At 42.8% G+C, this 20,094-nt stretch overlaps 2 protein-coding genes across 2 annotated transcripts in view; both read left to right on the top strand.

The window, feature by feature from the left end:
* LOC146198958 (uncharacterized) overlaps positions 1-18,837 on the top strand; it is a 47,667-nt gene extending 28,830 nt beyond the window's left edge. Inside the window, exons 6-11 of the mRNA XM_084592010.1 lie at positions 1,557-1,748; positions 1,828-2,039; positions 2,455-2,723; positions 6,010-6,157; positions 7,294-7,413; positions 13,009-18,837. Coding sequence (XP_084448136.1) covers positions 1,557-1,748; positions 1,828-2,039; positions 2,455-2,723; positions 6,010-6,157; positions 7,294-7,413; positions 13,009-13,195 — 1,128 coding nt within the window. The 3' untranslated portion in view covers positions 13,196-18,837. The remainder of the gene's footprint in view (positions 1-1,556; positions 1,749-1,827; positions 2,040-2,454; positions 2,724-6,009; positions 6,158-7,293; positions 7,414-13,008) is intronic.
* Positions 11,029-12,395, top strand: LOC146198959 (uncharacterized). The gene has a single exon (XM_084594426.1). It carries the CDS (start codon positions 11,139-11,141, stop codon positions 12,009-12,011), a length of 873 nt encoding a protein of 290 aa, XP_084450552.1. The 5' UTR covers positions 11,029-11,138; the 3' UTR covers positions 12,012-12,395.
* Positions 18,838-20,094: the final 1,257 nt, after the last annotated feature.

The raw sequence follows: 20,094 nt of genomic DNA, 5'->3' as shown, positions 1-20,094 counted from the left end.
TTGGCATTTATATATAGATCAGTATTACAGCTTTCCTTACCCTCGGTGAACAGTGTGCAAGTAACACATATTTACACTTCTTCATCGGCAACCGATTTTTTTGCATTTCAGACGGCGAGAGCACCTACGCACATTTCTAAACTGAGGCTGTAGCAATGGCCAAATTGTCTGCATCACTGGGAAACAAAGCTGCTCTTTTTGTACCAGTAATAGTGGTTTAAATCCCGCTTGGAGATGAAGTTTTTTCTGCCTTGCTTTAAAGAGCAATGGACTACTGTCATCCATTCAGTGAAACAGCTTTGTAACAGCTTCTTAATGTGCTTATACTACTTCACTGTAACTCAAAATCAAGCCTTGGTGAAGAATTCACGCCGAGCTAAGAACTTTGCTTCTCTCGCTCTGAATCAAAACAATCCCTTCACCCCTGATCATGATAAGAGACCTCATACAACAAAATATGAAAATACTCATTTACACATAGAGAAACCGTGGCACAGTGATGCACAGTCTGATATGCTTCATTCATATAACTGCATGACTTATCCTGTCAAATATGATTGTCTGCAGTCCTTGCACTTGGCTCTGCTCACTGTGCACAGTGGTCTTGTGTCATCCATCTCACTTATGCGAGACAATTATGTTGTTTCGTGTGAGCATTCTTCTTCTTGTGACTGTAGACTGGATGCCATCTTCGTTGCCAGGGCCGGGTATGTCGAAGATACAAGACGTATGCCTAGAAAATTAGGTGTATCTGAAGAAATTTTATTTGCCGTTGCACTTATAAATTTGACATGGAGTATTTGCATTATAGGCTCATAGCTGAAGTTGGAGGACATTCTCGTGGAGGTGTTTTAACAACGGGTGTCATAATTTTGTATCCCACAGGGAGAAGCACATGATTGTGAAAGCAAAGTGTAGCGCTAATCATGCGATATAAAAAAAAAACAATTTTCTTTTTTTTTCTGTCAAGCAGTGCGATCCTTTTTCTATAGCAAAATGCAGTGGTAAAGGGCATTTCATACACGCCCATCTGCCAGCACTTAGATGCTTTGGTATTTTTGTAAAGGCGGAAGCCTTAGTAGGCTATGCTGTGCCGTCAAAAATTGCGCCAAAATGTGTCTGCAAAAACTGAAGCCAAACTGTGCTGGTAACAGCGGTTGTGATAACATAATTAATGAAAATGGGAACACAAGTAGTGATAGCATGATTAGTGATAATGAATTCGTGATAAGAAAATTAGTGATAAAGAAGTCAGTAATAATGAAATTAGTGATAAGAAAATTAGGCAAGGAAATTAATGATAAAACAGTTAATGATAAGGAAATTAGTACATAATAAGGATCCTTTCGCATTATTTAATGTGGGCTACCTCAGTAATCTCAGTTTTTTTTATTTCCGTTGTGTGGGTGCCAACTTGACAATCCAACCTTGCTATATTGTTCTTCGCTGGGAACCCAGTGTTTTATATCACGCTCCTTTTCCTCTTTTTGACTGTGAAGAAAAGCAGTTATTTGCCCAATGTGAAAAGGTTTTTCTTTGTGCCACTCTTTCCACAGCATGCAGCACCCATAGTTGCGCCCCTTCAAAATGGCTCCAACTGCGCTGCTGCCCTGCAGTCATTCAGGGCATCGCCATCTGTGGACAGCCTTTCAAATTCTTCGTGCGACAGCCCTCGAAAACCCGAGGAGAAGCGAGGGAGGCTGGTAGCAGTTGCCCCACCCACAGTGCTCAACGGTGCACCTTTTAAGGTACTTTACCTTCTAGCCTAACTGAAATATTGTTGTAGAGGAAATGCAAGGCATCTAACAGAATCTCCTTGCCATTCAGGGTGCATCGTCTGCTGTGGCTGAAGCCGAGAATGCAGAGCGGCGGCTGCCCGACAACACCAAGCGGTACCCTGCTCTGGCAAGGCCGTTAGTCCAACACAATCAGAGCCCCAGCTCAGACACGAGACCGGAGAGTGACTACGACCGGCCCTGGGATTTGCCGAGGATCAAGCGCAGCAACGGTGACTCGCCTCCGCAAGTCCCCGACCACAGGTACGAAACCACCATAGTAACAACCCAGGATGGTGCCAGAGAAAGAAGGGGAAATGGCAAAAATGTATAAGAGGAAAGTTGGAATTGTTTTTTTTTTCAATTCTTTGTGCTTGCCATGGCAAAAGGAGATAAAGGAAAGAAAGCATGCATGCTGTACAAGATACCTAATCATATCCTACACCTGGTTGTTACTTTGCCAGAAATATGGGCTAAGTCCTTGCTAACAATGTGTTTTCTCTGGTGAAAATCATCAAATAAGTGGTCTAGTTCCTTTTTGAAATTTGCTGGTCCTAGCTGGAGAGCTGTTGGACCAAGGAACTAGGGAGAGAGATTCACTGTAGTATTTCAAAAGCCCTTTGGTCGTCCCTCATCGACATTCTGAAGCAGTTCTGTTCTCCTCCAAACGGAACCGCAGGTCCCGGCCGGCTGTGCAGTCGCCCACACAGCATGCCTCTTCGTCGGCCGTCCGGCTGCCCCCTCCTCCGTCCCCAGAGTCCTCGGCTGCAGTGCAGGCCTTGGACCCGTCTCGCGCCAGCCCAGCGCCAACAGCGGGTAGCAGCAGCAGCGGTGGCCCCAGCTCTTGTTCCCCTTCGGTGGTCATGATGGCCTCTTCTTCCTCTTCCTCATCCAACACGTCCATTGCGATGGAGTCGCCTGCCGCAGGCCCCCCTTCCAGGCCCAATGGTCAGTGTACAGAGACACTTCCTGAGCCCCAGTAGATGCGCTCATGTTGTGCTCAGCAGTCTCAGGGTGATTGCTTGCATAGTGAGGAAGCCAGAGTACCAAGTGTCTCATGGTGGTGGCGGACATTCACTTCCTTGTAAAAGTGACACTGCAGGATAGAGAAAATAAGGGAAAAGCCGTCATGGTGCCCTGCTTTGTCTACCATTACGCAAAAATAAGCTGCCGTGAAGCAGTTTAGTATGTTCGCCATCTGAACTTGAGTATGGGTACTTTACACAAGGGTTATTTAGTAAGTATGATAAAAGTACAAGAGACGGCGCACTAGAAGCAGTCTTCATGTGACATCAGAGGACTTGTTCCCATGGGCACTGGCCATTAGTAATCTTCTGATAGTCATTTAAAATGCGCCCGGTGGCGATTCCCAGGAAAATAGGAAAAGGTGAATTTCGTATAGTGGCCATTTTTATTTCAAGTATTGCACAGCTGCCCTAATTAAAGCTGAGTTGAACAAAGTTCATGAACAAACTGCTTCACCATTAAAGATAGTGTATTATGAATTTAAATGTGGCCAGATTTCACCTCAAGATGGACCGTGTCATGGATATCCAGTGAAAGTCACTGTGCCAGAAATGATGTCAAGAATTTGTGGTATTGTAGTGGAAGACAGTCAGATGAAGGTGCTTGAGATAGCAGAGGCTGTAAGCATCTCACGAGACTAAGTACACAATATATCCTTCATGAAACGCTACACATGATAAAGCTGTGTGCGCAATGGGTGCCACGATTGTTGGTGATCAATGAACCAGAAGAGCGTGCGGACAGACATATTTCTAAGCAGCATTTATCGATGCTTGCTTGTAAGCTGCGAAACATTTGGCATATTGATATGTGGACAGCTGTGGAGACGTAAGAACGTCATTACATACTGTAGTTAAAATTAAAGCAATGGACAGAGCTTTATGAAGATGCTCCAAAATTAGCGACAACTGTTCTATCAGCCGGAAAAGTGATGGCCACCAGTTTTTGGTATTCTTAAGGAGTAACCGGCACAGGCTGCCTAAAAAATGGCTGAACAACTACAAGATCTTATTATGCAAAACATATGGATCAACAGAAAGAAAAAGTGCATACTAAGCAGCCAAGATTAGCATGAACAAAAGTTCTTTCACGCAACAAGTGCTCCCCCCTCCCCCTCTAGTATATTGCTGCAATGGCCAAATCGCACAAATTATAGCTTCGAATTGGTGCTTCATCCACCTTGCTCTCATTAATTGGCACCGTGAATCTTCTTCCTGTTCCCAAACCTAAAAAGTTAAATAGGTGGGAACAAATCATTATCACATGCAGAATCAGCTATGGATGACTACTTTGAGGGCCTCAAGACATCCTCTTTTTTTTTTTGAGAGGATAAAGAAAATAGAGCAATGCTGGATAAATTTTGTGCTGCTGGAGGGCAAATACATTGAGAAGTAAAGCATCATTTTTCCGAAAAAATTAATACATCTTTAGTTCTTTTTAACTGCACTTATTGAACAATCCATGTAGGCTTCATCCTTAGCAGTCACACAAGAATAAATGTGAACCTAGTAAATGCTACAACGACGAACTAAAATTTGTAAGCAAGGAACCTTATTTTGATGTGCATTCAAAAAAGAAGATTTTGGTATTTGTACTCACCTCCATGTAGCTGGCAGCACCTTCACATAAACATCAAAACCCATCACGCTCACATTCTTTCGTGGCATGTCTGTCAGCCCTAAATAATGTTGTGCGAGTGCGTACCTCCAACTTTGGGTGCATGCTCTAGTTCAGTGATGATACGAGCAGATGCTATTTCTTCCAGTGTGTATTGAAAAGAGTTCAGAAAGGCAAATAAAGCTGGCTATAGCCTAAATAGTTTGCTTAAAGAAGCCAGTTTTCAAGGTTATATAGTTTGATTGTAGTGGCAAGCACATTTTTTTCTGAATGCAGTTGTGTCAGCTTTGTTTGGCTAATAATGTTTGTCAATGCACTTAGTTTTAATTGGTATTAAGCAAATAATTCTATCCAATCTAAATAAAATACCACTTTCCTTCTTTTCTAATTTAGGACAGTAATTGTGGGAAAAAAACAACTGCATACTTGTGTATTCAAGTAAATGCAACTTATTGACCACCTTTAATCCAGTTGTCAAGCTATGTAGCAAAGCTGACGTAATTTATGTGATGTAGCAGTATAAGCTTCAGGAATGTAGACCTTATTGTTTGTAACTGCATGACAGTCTACCAGAAAGTTAAAAAAAAGAACCTGTGAGGCACCTGTTTGTCAAAAATGCAGTGACTCTTCGTTGTTCAAGTTTCATAGTCTAGTCATGGTTTTTGTCCCTTCACCAAAAAAATGTAACGTGGACATTTCTATGGCTAGAGAAGCACTATAGTACACAGATACATATTACCTGTAAACTTGACGAGCAAAGAACTGCAGATGGGGAGACATATCGCTTTTGGTCCTCCCCTAATAATGCATCATTTGGGACTGCAGCAGGCCATATGTGTTCTTGCAAAGTTTCGTAGCATTATGCCACCCATAATGAGGTACAGGAAATTGGAAAATACAGTATATATTTGTGTCATCAGCTTCTGCCTGGCATGCATTAACAGTGGCATAAATAGCATCATCTGTTAGGGATGCAAAGACCTCACAAGCACACAAACACAATGACAAAGCAAACCAATGATGGCCACATTTGTCAGATATTCAAATGTCTCTTCTTTTTTTTTTTTGCCTTAAAAGAAGTGACCTTAAGCTTAGCGTCAAAGCTTCTTCAGACGAGCTTTAAATTAACTGCGCTATCCACAACTGCTTCGAGGCAAACTACTGATGATTCTTAATCCCCTTTTGCTGGTGAAGCACAGTAGTAGTCCTATTTATAGTTAGGGACCTTGCCACTTAGAGCCGACAACCAAGAGCTAAATGATTATCAGAGCTGCTTTATCATGGATATGACCACTGAAAAATTTCTGCACACTGAAAAAAAAAGCTTTTGTTTGAGGAAAATGCATATAATTTCCACTCCTGTTGCTAGCCTTCTTTGCTTACTTCTAAATGCAATAAAAGAGGTCCCTGTATCTATGTTTTTCTGTCTTTGTCAACTGTATATGTACTATGAAGACAGCCAGGTGCTGATCGCATTGGGATGTTAAGCCTCATGAAACCAAACTAAACCAAACCAGTCTAACACTGCTATTTATCTTCAGTTCTTGTGCTGAGGCTCACGGCTTTGCAATCTTTCTTTCCTTTTATGCAGCACCAGCGCGACCCTTGCTCAACCTGAACCTGAACGCATCGAACTCGCCAAAGCGGTCTCGGCACAACCTGACGTTAAATTTTGGTTGCGCCGCTTTGAGCGTTGTTGGTGAAAAAGTAGACACAAGCGTTGCTCTCGAAAAGCAGGGGTGAGTGCTTTCATTTGTGCTTATATTCTCTGATCTCAGTTATGCTACTCATTTTTCCTTATATGTATAAGAATAAGGACATTTATTTATTTCGCTGTAATTCTTAAGGCATTTGTGAACTTTACACTTGTGGTACAAGTGATAGAAGTCATGAGAGAAAGGCTCCAATCTTTAAGAGGAACTGTCTGTTGGCCAAGCCTGCATTTGCTGGTCAAAGCAACAAGTAGAACAGAGAATATATGGGGCATACGAATAGGAAAAGTTGCTCTCGGTAGCCCATCTTCTAAGGCAAACTTCCAAGCAGGTTTTATTAAGCCTTCATCGCCATTGTCAAATATAGACACTAAGGACAATTTGAAAATGGCTTTTATTGGTAAATTAATGCTGCACATTGATACAAGAGATGGTACTTCTAGTTAAAAGAGAGATTTGATAGCTCTAAATGATTAAAAAATAAAATACAGATCGTCTCCTGCTTCACAAGAAAACTGAGGTGTGTCAAACTAGGTTTCTGCATGTGAATTGTTGAGGCTGGTCTACTCTACCATTCTCTTCAAAAAGGTTGTCTTGGAGTCCTCTACAGCCTTGATGTTACAAGTTTGAATCAGGTGGAAAAAATATCTTTAAATGTAATTTCGATCGGTACTAAATGTCCTTTTTTTTTGTTGGCAATCATCGTGATAGCCAAAAATCAGCTTAGGACCGACTTTTACTTAGAGAAAAAAGGTGGATACTATTGAACTCAGTGTACTCGGCATGAATTTGTAATAGCTTTTTGCACTTGCTAGTCTCAGTTATTTCTGTTCACAATTACAGTGCAGGTATCTGAACCATACAGTTTTCTGATCGTTACAGCCCCATATGTATGCTTTGCCTTAACATGACAGGTGCAGGTTAGGCGTTTTGCCAGGAAGCTGATGTTAGTTATGACGTGCCTTTTCCGTGTACTCGCATCCGAGCATTAAAGGAGTGAAAGGAATGTGAGGTGAGAATTGAGTACTCTTCAGCAGTACTTAAACTTCCCAAGCCACGTCATTGTGTTGTGTGATGACTGCCTTTAGTTTTCCCTGTGCAGTAGCTGATAAGAATGCACTGCTGTTTCTGACACTGGGGGTGTTCTCCGTTCTCTCAACCAGGTGGTACCATGGCTCGATCAGTCGCCTTGACGCTGAGAATTTGCTCAGGGTCCTGAAGGAGGGAAGCTACCTCGTCCGCAACAGCGAAAGTTCCAAGCACGACTTCTCACTCTCCCTGAAGTGAGCACAGCAGTCATTCCTTGGCTCCCTGTTTTGGGGCCTCACGGTATTATATGCAAGGAAGTAATAATGGTGCCTTGTCAAAAGTTTCTCCGGTGATGGATTACATTCACAAGGCACTTTTAGCACCATAAGTGCAGCACGACACCCATGGGTGGCATTTCATAGCAGTCCCCCTTGAGCTTGATGTATACCTGGATTCAACATTATATATTTAACTGAAATTTATATATAATCTTAGTGGAAAGCATAAGGAACTTGGTGCTCATATGGCTGCTGTGCCTAGTATGTTTGGTTAGACAAAGCAGCTGTCCTGGAGGGCCGTTCACATGTTTGTTCCCAACGCATTTGAAAAACTACTAAACGGCAGCACACCAAGTATGCTGTTGCTTCCCGCTATATATTTAAACTGAAGGAGTGCAGCATTTTTGGAGAATGGTAGAGAAAAAAAAATTGCATTACAATCTACATGATGTTTAAATATTCAGTCGGCGACCGAAAATTCAGACACCTGATTTTCCGGATATGCATGATTATGCGGACTTTTTTGCGGCACTGTGACGTGCTCCATGCAACTAATGTATATGAGCTCCCAAGATTTCGGACGCCTCGCGACTGATTGCTCGATTTTGAGGACTTCATTCGCATTCCCTGCGGCACCACTGCCAATAGCCAAGCCTCCATATGTACCGTGTATTGTGGAACGTCACTAATCCAGGCTTCAAGGGGGTCGTAAATTTGATTATATAAAGGAAATTTTAAGCTAAAGATACGGGGCATTTTACGCAGTGCGACGCAGTGATTGCACATATAGCCCCCGCCGCGTTTCGAGAATGCTTCACCGCATGGAAGATGAGTACTATGCAGTGAAGCATCCCTGAAACGCGGTGACTCGGTGAATTTGCAGTGGCAGGTTTGCTTTCGCGTTTGGACTTTGCCTAAGCCAGCGCACTCGGCCTCAAAGTGCCGACGGCAGTACAGCCATCGAACACCGATTGCCGCCCGTTGTCTGTGTAAGCATTGCACGGCGAGACCGTCAAGCATCAGACTGGGCTTCTGACCCCTTCCTCCACCATAGTGGCAATATCAGAAGTTTATGTGAAGTGATTTGTTCTGCAAAATTTGACTTTTCAGACTTTTCGCGGTTTATACAGAGTCCAAAAATTCGTTCAGCGACCATATAGTGTACATGTACATATATTTTAGAGTAAAAGAACACAAGCCATCTTTTGCGTTAGTTGCAATATGTACATGTTTCTTGGAACTTAGGTATGCATGAAACGGAAGCTCAGCACTTTATATGTATATCGAAGCAAAAAGCTGGTTTTACGTTCACCACCATTGTCTCTCTTTTCTACCCTTGCCTCTCCCTGTGCAAAAGAAAAGGCTAGAGAATAATAAATAGGAGCATCGTTCTGGAGCATAGGCAATAGCCTGGTCCTTACAGCCCGGCTCAGTAATGCTGCACACTGAGCTCCTACTTGCAAATATATGTCAGATGAAGGTAGTCATAAAATAGCCTTCTTGAGGAAGAATAATTTAATATAGCACATTTACTGTAGTATGCGTGAAATGGGATGAAGATGAGAGCATGAAGGGGGGATGCGGGGATCAGATCGCGAAAATCGCGGAAAAAATCGATTTTTGAAAAGTGCGCTTTTCGGAATCTACAACATTATTTCTATGTTGTCCTGAAATATTTCACCAAAAAACAAACTCTAAGTAGTCTAAATAAATATATTTATCGGTGCCGGCGTCGAGATATTCTTCCCGAACCGCGAAAAAGCTGCCAAGTTCACGGCATGACTGCTTGACTTTCCCGCCACGGAGCGCCGCCATTTTGGCATCGTTGGAAAGCCCGACTCTTCAGCTCTTTGTCCCAACCCCTCCCTCCCTTCTCCGCCAGCTAGCAAGCGCACAAAAAAGGAATATCCGCAGGACGGCAGCACGAAGCAGCCAATGAATACCGCGCCCCGATTGGCTCTGCGCCGCGACGTGTTGCTAGGCGCCTCCTCATTGGCTGATGCCGCGGCAATAATGGCAGCCAGCGCAAGGAGCGTCTGCTTTGTCCGCCGCTGGAAAGCAATTCTTTTTCTTGCGTTTCGAGTCTTCGACCACGTGCAATGGATCAGCGAACGTTCGAAAAGAAGTTCCGGACAAAGCATGCTTACGGGAAGCGAAAACGCAAGCCTGTTACAGCAAGGAAGAAGCGGCGATCATCAACAGGTGGTTCTACCGAGCCGAGCGTCCGTTCGGAATCGGCGGAGTACGCGCCCAACGTGCTACGCGATCTCTCTCCCAATGTGCTGTGCGATCTCATGCCGAGTCGGGCACCAGCCAGCGATTGTGAGAACAACCAACAACGTGCTGCGCTGTCGAGGCACGGGTGCAATGTTACTTCACCAGCGACGATCGACATGCCAGTGAGCGTCGCCGCACACGTGCGTCTCGCCGTGCACGGACGTGCCACTGCAAGTTCGTCGGGTGAGGCACCAGCCAGCGAAGGTGAGACGGGCCACGATTTCTCGCCGTTGAGCCGTGGGCGCAACGTTAATTCGCCAGTGAGGATCGGCACTCCAGTGAATGTCACCGTATGCGAGCGTCCCGGCACAAGCTCGTCGAGCGAAGTGGTCTTGCAACAGTCATCACCGCCTGACTGCACAGTGGAGACACGTTTCCGCAATGTGTTTTTCAACTCCAAAATGTGTCCACAGCCGACAACCGCGAGTGAAGGCAATCCTATGCCATCGACGAGTTACGGTGTTCGCGGGCGCGCGCTCGCTTTCGCGGACGCGCCGGCGGCCGAGCCATCGACGAGTTACGGCGATCGCGGGTGCATGCTCGCTTCCACGGACTCGCCGGTGGCCGATCATCGCAGTGACGAATATTCATCCAGTGAACGTCGCACTATTCAAGCTCACCTCAGAACACGATTTGTGCCCGCGGAAACGGCAAAGGTGCAAGCATCGAGTGTTTGCGAATCGCTTCGCGCGGTTTCGGCTACGGAGCGCAAGTTTGCGCTGACTGACTCAAGAGAAGATGCCATTTCCGCACCTCCAGAAGAGGAATTTATGCTTGTGCAAGTAGCAGCCTTGAACTCGCTGATTAGTTCCATGCTTTGCCCAATTTGTCATCAGCCTGGCCTAACAGTGCATCGGGAAACTAAATTAGGGCTAGCTGTGAAGATGGTACTTTCGTGTATTTCCTGTGGTGCCCTGCAATCTGAATGGTCTTCACAAAGGCAGAGTGGTTCTAGAGCCTTTGATATCAACATCAGATCAATTCAAGCGATAAAGAGCATTGGTAAGGGACCAACTGCTCTCAATGACTTCTGGGCCACCATGAATGTTTCACATAGAGGATTACACCACAAAACATATGAGGAGCATCTAAAAAAAACTTTCAAGCCTGCTGCAGAAGCAGCTGCAAACAACATCTTTGCAGATGCTGTAGAGGCAGTGAGAAAGGTGTACACAGAAATGGAAACTACCTTTTCGAAGAATATTACAGTCGTGTACGATGGTACGTGACTGACACGTGGCCACAGTTCTCACACTGGCGTAGGCTGTGTAATTGAGTTTCATACAGGGCTTGTGTTAGACTGTGTGATTCTCTCGAACTTCTGCCTTGGGTGCAGCAGACAGCCAGCTGAAAGTGACCCCACTTATGCTGAGTGGAAGCAACAGCACCAGTGCCAGAAAAACACTGATGTGAATTCTGGACGAATGGAGGTGGAGGCTGCACTGCAGCTGTTCAGGCGCTCTTTGAGCAAGAATGATCTCCGGTACACAAACATAGTCTGTGATGGGGACAGCCGCATGTTCCGCACTCTGTGTGACGAAGAAGTTTATGGTTTTGTGCAGCTCTCCAAAGAGGACTGCATAAATCACGTGAAAAAACGGATGGGTGCTGCACTTCGCTCCCTGGTCAGCAAGGCTAAAAAAGGAGAGCCACTAGGTGGAAAGGGGGGCCTGACACAGCAGCTGATGAAAAAATTGACTGACTACTATGGCCTCGCTCTGCGGAACCACTCAGAAGTTGAAGAAATGCAAAGGGCAGTAATGTCGACCTATTATCATGTGACGTCGACGGATGGTGAGCCCCATCATGAGCTGTGTCCCCCTGGCCCCCTCAGCTGGTGCAAACATCGATCAGCAGAGGCAGAAGGACAACCACCACCCCCTCACAAGTACAAGTTATCACCGAAGGTCGCTGAAGCACTTCTGCCAGTGTACCAGCGCCTCTCAGACCCTCAGTTGCTGGCCCGGTGCAGGGGAGGCAAAACTCAAAATGCGGCTGAGAGCCTCCATTCAGTGATTTGGTCACTATTATCGAAAGACCAGCATGCCTCACTGTTCGCTGTGGAAACAGCAGTGCACGAGGCGATTTTGAAGTACAACTCGGGCAATCTGAGAGCATATTCAAACCTGTGCACAACATTGGGCCTGCGCCCTGGAGCCCTTTCTCTTCAGCGGGCCGCCGAGAAAGACTCTCAGCGCATTAAGAAGGCGCACAAAGCCCATCTTTTGAAAGGACAAAGGTCTAAGAAATTGCCTGCTGCCAGAGACATGAAATTTTACAGTGCAGGAGCATTTTAGACAGTGTGTGCCAGTTTGGAACTTTCGAGCTTGTTTTCTGAAAACTTCGTTTTGAACTTACCACCTTGCTTGTGGAAAGCGCAGCATCGCAATGGGTGCATGGATTTTTATCCCGTTTGTCTTGTTGTAATTGCTGAAATGTGCTTTACATCAAGACAGTCTCAGATTTGCTATTTAGGCTCACCATTTTTTTATTACACAGTAATTAGAGCATGATACCTTCTAAACATAAAGAGAAGATGTATAATAAGTCATTTAGGAAAAGAGCAGAGAAGTTTAAAAAAATTTAAGGAGAATCTTGACCTAGACCACACTTCTTAGTAACTATTAAGAACATTTACAGACCCATAGCCCATTTTGCTGTCATGCTAGGCTTTCCACGAGCAAGCACCATGTTACCAACATATAAACAATGGTAAAATAAAAACTACTGAAGCTATCATTTTGAAACTTTATACCTTTCTGTTTGATGCTATTTCAAGCCAGCCTGCCAAATTTCATCCTTCTAAGTCAAAAAATAAAAAAGTTTGCTCCGATCCCCTCATCCCCCCTGAAACTAGCTTATGTTATCCTACTTGAATATAGCGCTGGTCTAGTTTTTTTTTTATGGCTTCTTTCTTCTCACTCTATCCCAAAGCAACTGCTGTTTCTGTGTTATTTTTTTCTTGTTTTCGCTTTCCATCTTACTTGGCCAAGCACTCCGAAGGTGCCCAGTAACGTTGCCTCTCTTATCTCCTTCAACGTAACTGTGCTTTACCCACTCCTCAATCAAGCACACTGGGTGCTTTTTATGGTCGCATTGCTCATCTCATCCAAGAATTCATCTTAACGGAGTTCATCTTAAGAGGAGACTGCCATAAATTTAAATGCTCCATTCAATTGAGTTTTCTCTCAGGTGTCATCAGTTCTACACATATACACTGCTTGTCTTTGTAGCCCTATTGGTTCCACAACTGATTTTACCGTGCCTGTTGCCATTCCTTTTTTTTCCTTACAGGAGTGCACGGGGTTTCATGCACATGAAGATAGTGCACAACGAAGATGGGAAGTTCATATTGGGCCAGTTCAGCAAGCCCTTCGAAAGCATCCCCGAGATGATCCACCACTATTCAGTTAACAAGCTGCCCATCAAGGGAGCCGAGCACATGTCACTTCTCTACCCGGTCATCGACCAACTTCTCTAAGAACTTTCCACGGGTTCTGTGTGGACGTGACTTGCTGTGAGCTGGCAGCGTCAGTGGATTTTATTTCTTTTATTTTTCGTTTCTATTGCTTTTTGCAAGTCTGTCCTCCCGTCTAGTGCGTTATAGTGCGGAACTGAGAAACAGATATGCCATGAGAACTGAGCTGTCCTTTGCACATTATGAAGATTTTTCAAAGTGCCGGACAATAGAGATGTGGCAGTTTCACCAGACTCTCATTTCAGAATGTCCTGCATGTCGGAGTGAACATGCAACCAAATGAGGTTGCGAGCAAACCTCAGTGCATGTTAGAAGCAAAGTACCACAACTCTTAAGAGCCAACATTCAGATAACACTTTTTTTTATGCAGAAGAAAGTTTTTATGCATTTTATTGGGATATCCTCTAGTTGATTGTCTTCCTTTTCATTATACAGAACTCCATCTTTATTTCTCCTATGTTTACCATATTTGAATTTTACACTTTATTTTATATCCTCCACCTGCCAATCTTTACTTACATTAATAAATAACTGACACTTGGGAAGTTTTTATCCGTAGTGGGTGAAGTTCTCTTTTAATCCGAGTGGATTAGAGAAACTTAATGCAGCATTTTTTTTATCCACCTTTTAATATGTAACTGTTGTACTTACGAAATGCCTTCCATGAAAAGACTTGAGCTGAAGTCTCTTTTCTTTGCAGCTTCTCTTGCCATGGCAGCAACATTCCATTGTAGTCTGTTGTTTACAGTGTCTCTTTTTTTTTTATTTTACGAATACAGAATGAACACGACTTGTGGTCGCGTACTTAATTTTACTTGATATTTATTTTGTCGAGATATTGAAATACAGTCCAACGTCTAGTCTACTTTGGTGAAGCATTTCAGGGGTTCACGATTTGTTATGCGCAGCCAAGAGGAAAATGCTCACGTTGTGAATATTATATAGCATCTTTCTGCCAGCTAAACAGCCAAACTGTGTAAACAGCAAGATGTGCCACATCTGAGAAGAGAGGAATGGTCTTTGACCAGATGAGTGTTCGTGGTGCTCCGGCTACCTGCATGTCAAGTATATCGACATGCGGCAAGCGTGGGCGCACATTCTGCATCAAAATCTGATTCCACTTGAAGGAACTCGTGCGCTTGCATTCAGACTGCAGTAGCTTTCATGGCCTGTAATGTGTTAGCAATTCTTTGGGAATTGTATTCCACCTATTGTTTCTTTGGCATCTCTCCATGCTTTTTTTACACGTTTGAAGCTCAAAATTTACTAGTGCTGGACTTCTATGAGATTTTGATGACCATTTACTTTTGGTCACAATTGCAAATTGCAAACATTAAATGACTGAAAAAGTGATGAACCATTTTATAATTAGTAGCTTACCTATTAAGAGTATGTTGCTCTTAACATATTCAAATAAATTTGGCATCCTTATTGCTGACAAGAACTAGAGTCATAAAAAATTAGCCTAGTGCTTTTGCAAGCTCTTTCAGCATGGAAAGTCAGCCATATTTTTTTTATATGTGTACAAGCAAAGAACTACAATACTATAACATTTCAAATTGTTCACACTGACCTGTATTATCAATTATTAGATAACTCTCAAAGTGTAACTGGTAAGAAGTCTTTACAGATGCATTCCTGTAAATTCATCAATAGTCAAAATTCAGAAAAAGAATACCCAATATTAAATGCACAATGGGTAAACTTCATCACGGCATATCCTTGAAGCCAGTATTTATCAGCCTTTATGAGCCTCACTGGAAAAACACTGTTCATCCTAACCACAGACAGCAAACTGTTGTTGAGATGCCTATTTATTTTTTGAGGAAAACATTATTGTTTTCAGTGATGGAGATGATTCGATTTTCACAGTTTTATGCCAGGTATGTTACACTTCAGGTATATGTGTTTTTTTTTATTTTAATTTTTTTCGCATGATGCGAGTGACAAAGTGATTTTGGTGCGGGGATCATTGCCTTGCCGAACATGCTCAACATTCCCTGGCAAGAGCTCTGGCACAGAGTTTTCATGCATTCGTGGCTTTGCTAACCGGCACATCAAAAGACAGGCAGAGAGCACCATTGGAACTTGGATTCTGAGAAAAAAAAGGTGTTGTAAATTATAGTGGTAAGGGCACCGTTATCGTTCTAGTGCCAGTCATATGTGAGGAATTGGCTAGAGGTGTTCACTTCCTCAGGTGTAAATTAGTAAAAACCCTTCATACTTTAGCCTTAAATAAATACACAGTTTGATTGTGACAGGAAAGAAAGAATGCGTGTAAAAAGAAGTCTGTTCAATGCCTGTTTAACAAACTAAGAGGCTAATGTGCATGGCACAGGTTCGAGTGGCACTCTGTTGGTGCCTAGCATTTCACATTGTGGTCCACTGAAGAATATTCTCTGCCAGATGCCTTGCCAAGCGTTCCGATTTTCGTTTGCGCTGCTCAGGTTGCCTACTGTGTTGACACTGCTTGAGCACATTTTGCGTGATGTGCCTTCTCAGCTGCGAGAATGAGACAGCGGTACTTGGAAGTTGAAGGTGTGCATTGCGGTGTCCCGAAGCCAAAAGTTCTGTGCTGCACAGTGTCGATACGCCACTGTGAAAGGGAGACCGATGTTTGCTCCCAGCGATGTGCTTTCAGGCTTGCTTCTGATGCTGCTTAATGCTTATTAGCATAGCTGCTACATTTATGTTAGAAGCAGTGTTAGGCACCTTGTGATTATATTGATGTACTTTTTGATAGGTAACTTGGGAAAGTTGGAAGTGTTGTCAGTGGTTGAAGTACTGGTATCTCTGATTGATCCTTATAAGAATGACATTGCATAAAGAGAGCAACTAAGTGTATTGTGCTTCATGCACTTATTTAATTTGTTTACTACTGCGCTTCTTAGGAAAGGCCAATCTGTTTTTCAAATTTGAGGATTTGAAATCAGCCATGTTGTCTGCCAGTTGCATGGTTGTCGCGTGTTTTGGTGCTTTCTCTCAGGCATCAGTTTTCAGCACTTTTCACACAAAACAGAATTATCTGTAAAATATAAGGCAGTATTTTTTCATGCAGCTAAGGCTGCCTGGTATATTGGCATGGGACTGTGCCACTTACTGAACTGTCAGAAAAAGAAATTGCTAAATTCGGTAATCTGCTTCTGAAAATTGATCTCCAAATGAATGGTGTAAACATAGGCTTGACTGTTCCAAGCTGAAGAAAATGTATAAATATTACCGGATAGTAATTACCAATGTGCTTGCCTGTAACTCATTCTACAGATTCATGGATTCATCTGGGGTGCAATTCTGGTTTACTGTAAACAGTCATAGTACTGGGTCCAGCGCCCTCACAGCATCGTCGTTGCTTAGTGCACATTGTAATCACTTTAGTAAAAGGTGAAACCATAAAGAACTGCGTACATGAATATACTATCTACATATCAAGAAGCGAATGGTTAATTTTTGTTTTGTTTTCAAATGCATGTGGCTGTAAATGTTTGCCATGTAGATTGTTTTGCAAATGTGCCTCTCTCTTCTTTTTTTATTAGGGATGATCGATAAAGCTGGCTGGAATGTCACAGAGCAACACAATAGACTTCCTTCAAGACCGCATAATTATGTACAGCTAAATGTAAGACCACAAAATATCGAGTTATGTAAGTTTGCACATTTGCTGGAGCAGCGGGAGTGAGACAAAAAACGTAAATGAGTAGTACGAAGGAGAATGCTAAGCTCCATGAAGGAATGTTATTATGATTAATAGAAGTTGCAGTCAACCATGCTGCCTCATTTGTTACTTCTTCCACTGGCAGACATCTGGTCAGTTTTGCTGAGTGCTCACAGCCTTATACCTCTAAAACAGTAACTGTTACTATTGTGTTTGAAGAGGATAACGTTCAATCTAACCACTCTGTAGGAGTTGGCAAATTATGTTAAACGCATTCATTTGCCTTGCTTTTTTTGGGAAACAGCTCCTTGAACTGTCAAGATTGCCACATAGTGTAGCTCAGCAGAGTTTGTCATGAAGGAGGTCCACTGTTCTGCTCATTGAGACTACAAATAACAGTACTTAATTATTCAAAATGAGCAATATTCTGCATTTGTAAAAAGTTGTCTTTTTGTTCTTGCCTCATAGTTTATTATGAATGTGTGGTGTTACATAACGAAAATCCGGAACATGAGCATGAAGCCAAATATAAGAGAAGCAGACCTAGTTAACCAACAGGATCTCTCTGCATGTCATAAACGCAAGGAATTATTCAAACTATATCTTCGGTCAAATGATTTAATTATTTTAGTTTGTAATTTGGAATGCCAAAGGCTCATTTTGGTCGTAGAGAGTTTGCAGAATTTGTCATGTCGTTTTATGAACGCCAGGTGCATGTTTGAATGTGGGGCCACAGAAGCTGTACAGTTGAAGCTGTCCGTATTTTCGCTGGAATTTTCGAGGCCGCATGACAGTGTCAAGGCCGTGTTGCTGACAAGTGAGGATGGCCATCTTCAGATGTTGGGAGCAGGTTTTGATGTGCAATATGGATAAGAGGAAATGAACATATTTTTCACTTCGAGAATGTTATATAATTCCTCAGATGTTTGCTGTGTTCAGAATGTTTTGCCGAATACCGCACCCATTTCGAGTCACCGTCTAGTGTCACAGTGTCTGCAGCTTAGTGATAATTTTTTTCCTGCAGAAGTATTTTGCTCGAGCTATGAAAGAACACTCGCTGCATTACCTCACACTTCTGAGTTGTCTTCTCAGTTCTATGTTCAGTGCTACATTCCTTAATGCCACAGCTGTTTTTGCTTGTGTTAGATAAGATATGTGCCAAAACGTACAGAAATCTGTTTGTGAAAATGCGCGTATACTAATATATTCAGTCTATAGGAACCTGGCGGTCCTCCTGTGTGCGAGGAAATGAACGGAAGGATAGCTTGATGTGCAAAAAGTGTAGCGTACACATGCCCTGTAGATAATGTATTATTTTTGCAACTCACTTTTGCATAAGGAAAGCATGTAAAATGTAAACAAACCCTTTACTGTGTTCTAACGTTTTTCTTTTTTTCATTACACTGGTTTTCGAGACGAAGTGTGCATGTCCCATTTTCTCATTGTTTTGTTACTTTCTGTTCATGAGGATGGTGTTGTTGTGGTGAATTTTCTATTTCCCAGTGCGACAGTATCGAGGAATGTACAGTGATAACGAGGTGTTCGTACTTAAATGGTGTGCCCATAGGTTTCGATAGACCTGGAGGTGTCCACGCCCTCCACGACGCAGTTTTGGAAGCTTGTACAGGAAGACTGGCTTTGTAAATGCGTTTTTGATTTTTGTAAATGTGTTGTCGTTTTCCCCAGAGTTTTTGCAGACCTTTGGCAAGAGCTGAGCGGCCAAAATGTGGTGTGGAAACTACTTTGACTGACGTGCCAGTCTGCTCAGCTGAGCCAATTGTGTACATAGTGTTCCATGGCCAGAAGGCTTTCATTTGTTCTTACAATGCTGTAGATTTATCAGGAACAGCAGCTACATATTGTTTTAAAGAAGGAAAGTTTTCTCTCTTCTTTTAGGTTAGAAAAAGAAAGTGAACGAATTCAGGTCGTGACACTTTAGTGTGTTCAGCCCTGTACTGGAGTGTTTTTAAATAAAGCAGGTTCTGTAAAAGTACATGCATCAAGCCCCTCACTTTTCTATACCATTGTCTGCTGTATGGCTGTATCTTCCCCATCACAGCGGCTCAGTGGTAAGGCACGTGCTTGACTGCAGATCTTAAAGAACACGGGTTTGATCCCGTCTGCAGCAGCTTAGTTTTGGTGGAGGCAGAACTAGGGGTTTGTGAATATTTAAATTTTCAAATACGAATTGAATACAAATATGGGGAAAAAAATGCCTTCAAATATCGAATAAAATACCAAATATCTCATTATACAAAGTAAAAATATTGCGAACACTGTTTGTCTCGTTTATTTTAAATTCACATTATTTTTGCAAATTCAATTATACTATAATTGCAGAAGAGCGTATACCCAACTGAAGAATCCAGTATACATTTTATGCTGGCGTTCCTATACTAGATTTTTGTACAGGAAGGACCTGCATTAAACCAGGTCATATGGCTGCTAAATACGGTACACTCTCATCAATTCGGCCTTCAAAAGGCCAGAAAGAAGAAAGTGTTCAAATTAACCCAAAGCTAGATTTATTGAATGGGCCTGAAAAAACTGCCAAAACCGTTTGCATCACAGCAAGTTTACCTGATGAACACCTGTAATTTCAGATAGAAACCGAAGTAAGAACAACATTTATTCCCAGTTTGGTCAAAGTGCTTCACTTTGTGCACACTGTCAGGAAGGCCCTCTTCACAAAAGGGAAGGTCCCTCATCACAAAATAATAATTATAGTAATATATTAATTGGATCACCGGAAAGGAAAGACGCAGTATCTGTCACAGGTTTTGTGGACACCTGTACCACTTTAAGGGAAGGGAAAAAATTGGAATGAAAGCGCAAAGACAAATTTTTCTTTAAATTAGGTTTTGGGGGAAGGAAAGCTTCTTCTACATTTGGGAGGACACCACCGAATGGTGGACACCAGCACCTAACCAGGTCATTATAAATTATATTGACCTATTGTAATTATATTGAGCTGCCATTTCACTGAGTGCACTCACCGGTATACCTACCAGTTCATCGGCGAGTGCTTCGCATAGCCACTGCACAGTGTCCTCAAGTCGAAAGTGCCGTCAAAACAGCTCGTACAAGTCAAAAGCCTCTTCGTGCATCCACCTACGCCATTGATCGTGTCGGCATAAAAAGTATAAAAAAGTACTCAATGCAAGAACATTGCCCTCCCTCAGTAAACTGCATACCTTGAGAAATGCAGAAATTGTGTCATGTTGTAGGTATAAAAGATGAGATATTACAA

The sequence above is a fragment of the Amblyomma maculatum genome, chromosome 2 (assembly GCF_055883805.1).
Source record: "Amblyomma maculatum isolate TAMU_Amacu chromosome 2, ASM5588380v1, whole genome shotgun sequence".
Lineage (NCBI taxonomy): Eukaryota > Metazoa > Arthropoda > Arachnida > Ixodida > Ixodidae > Amblyomma > Amblyomma maculatum.
This window is presented reverse-complemented; position numbering and strand designations above follow the sequence as displayed.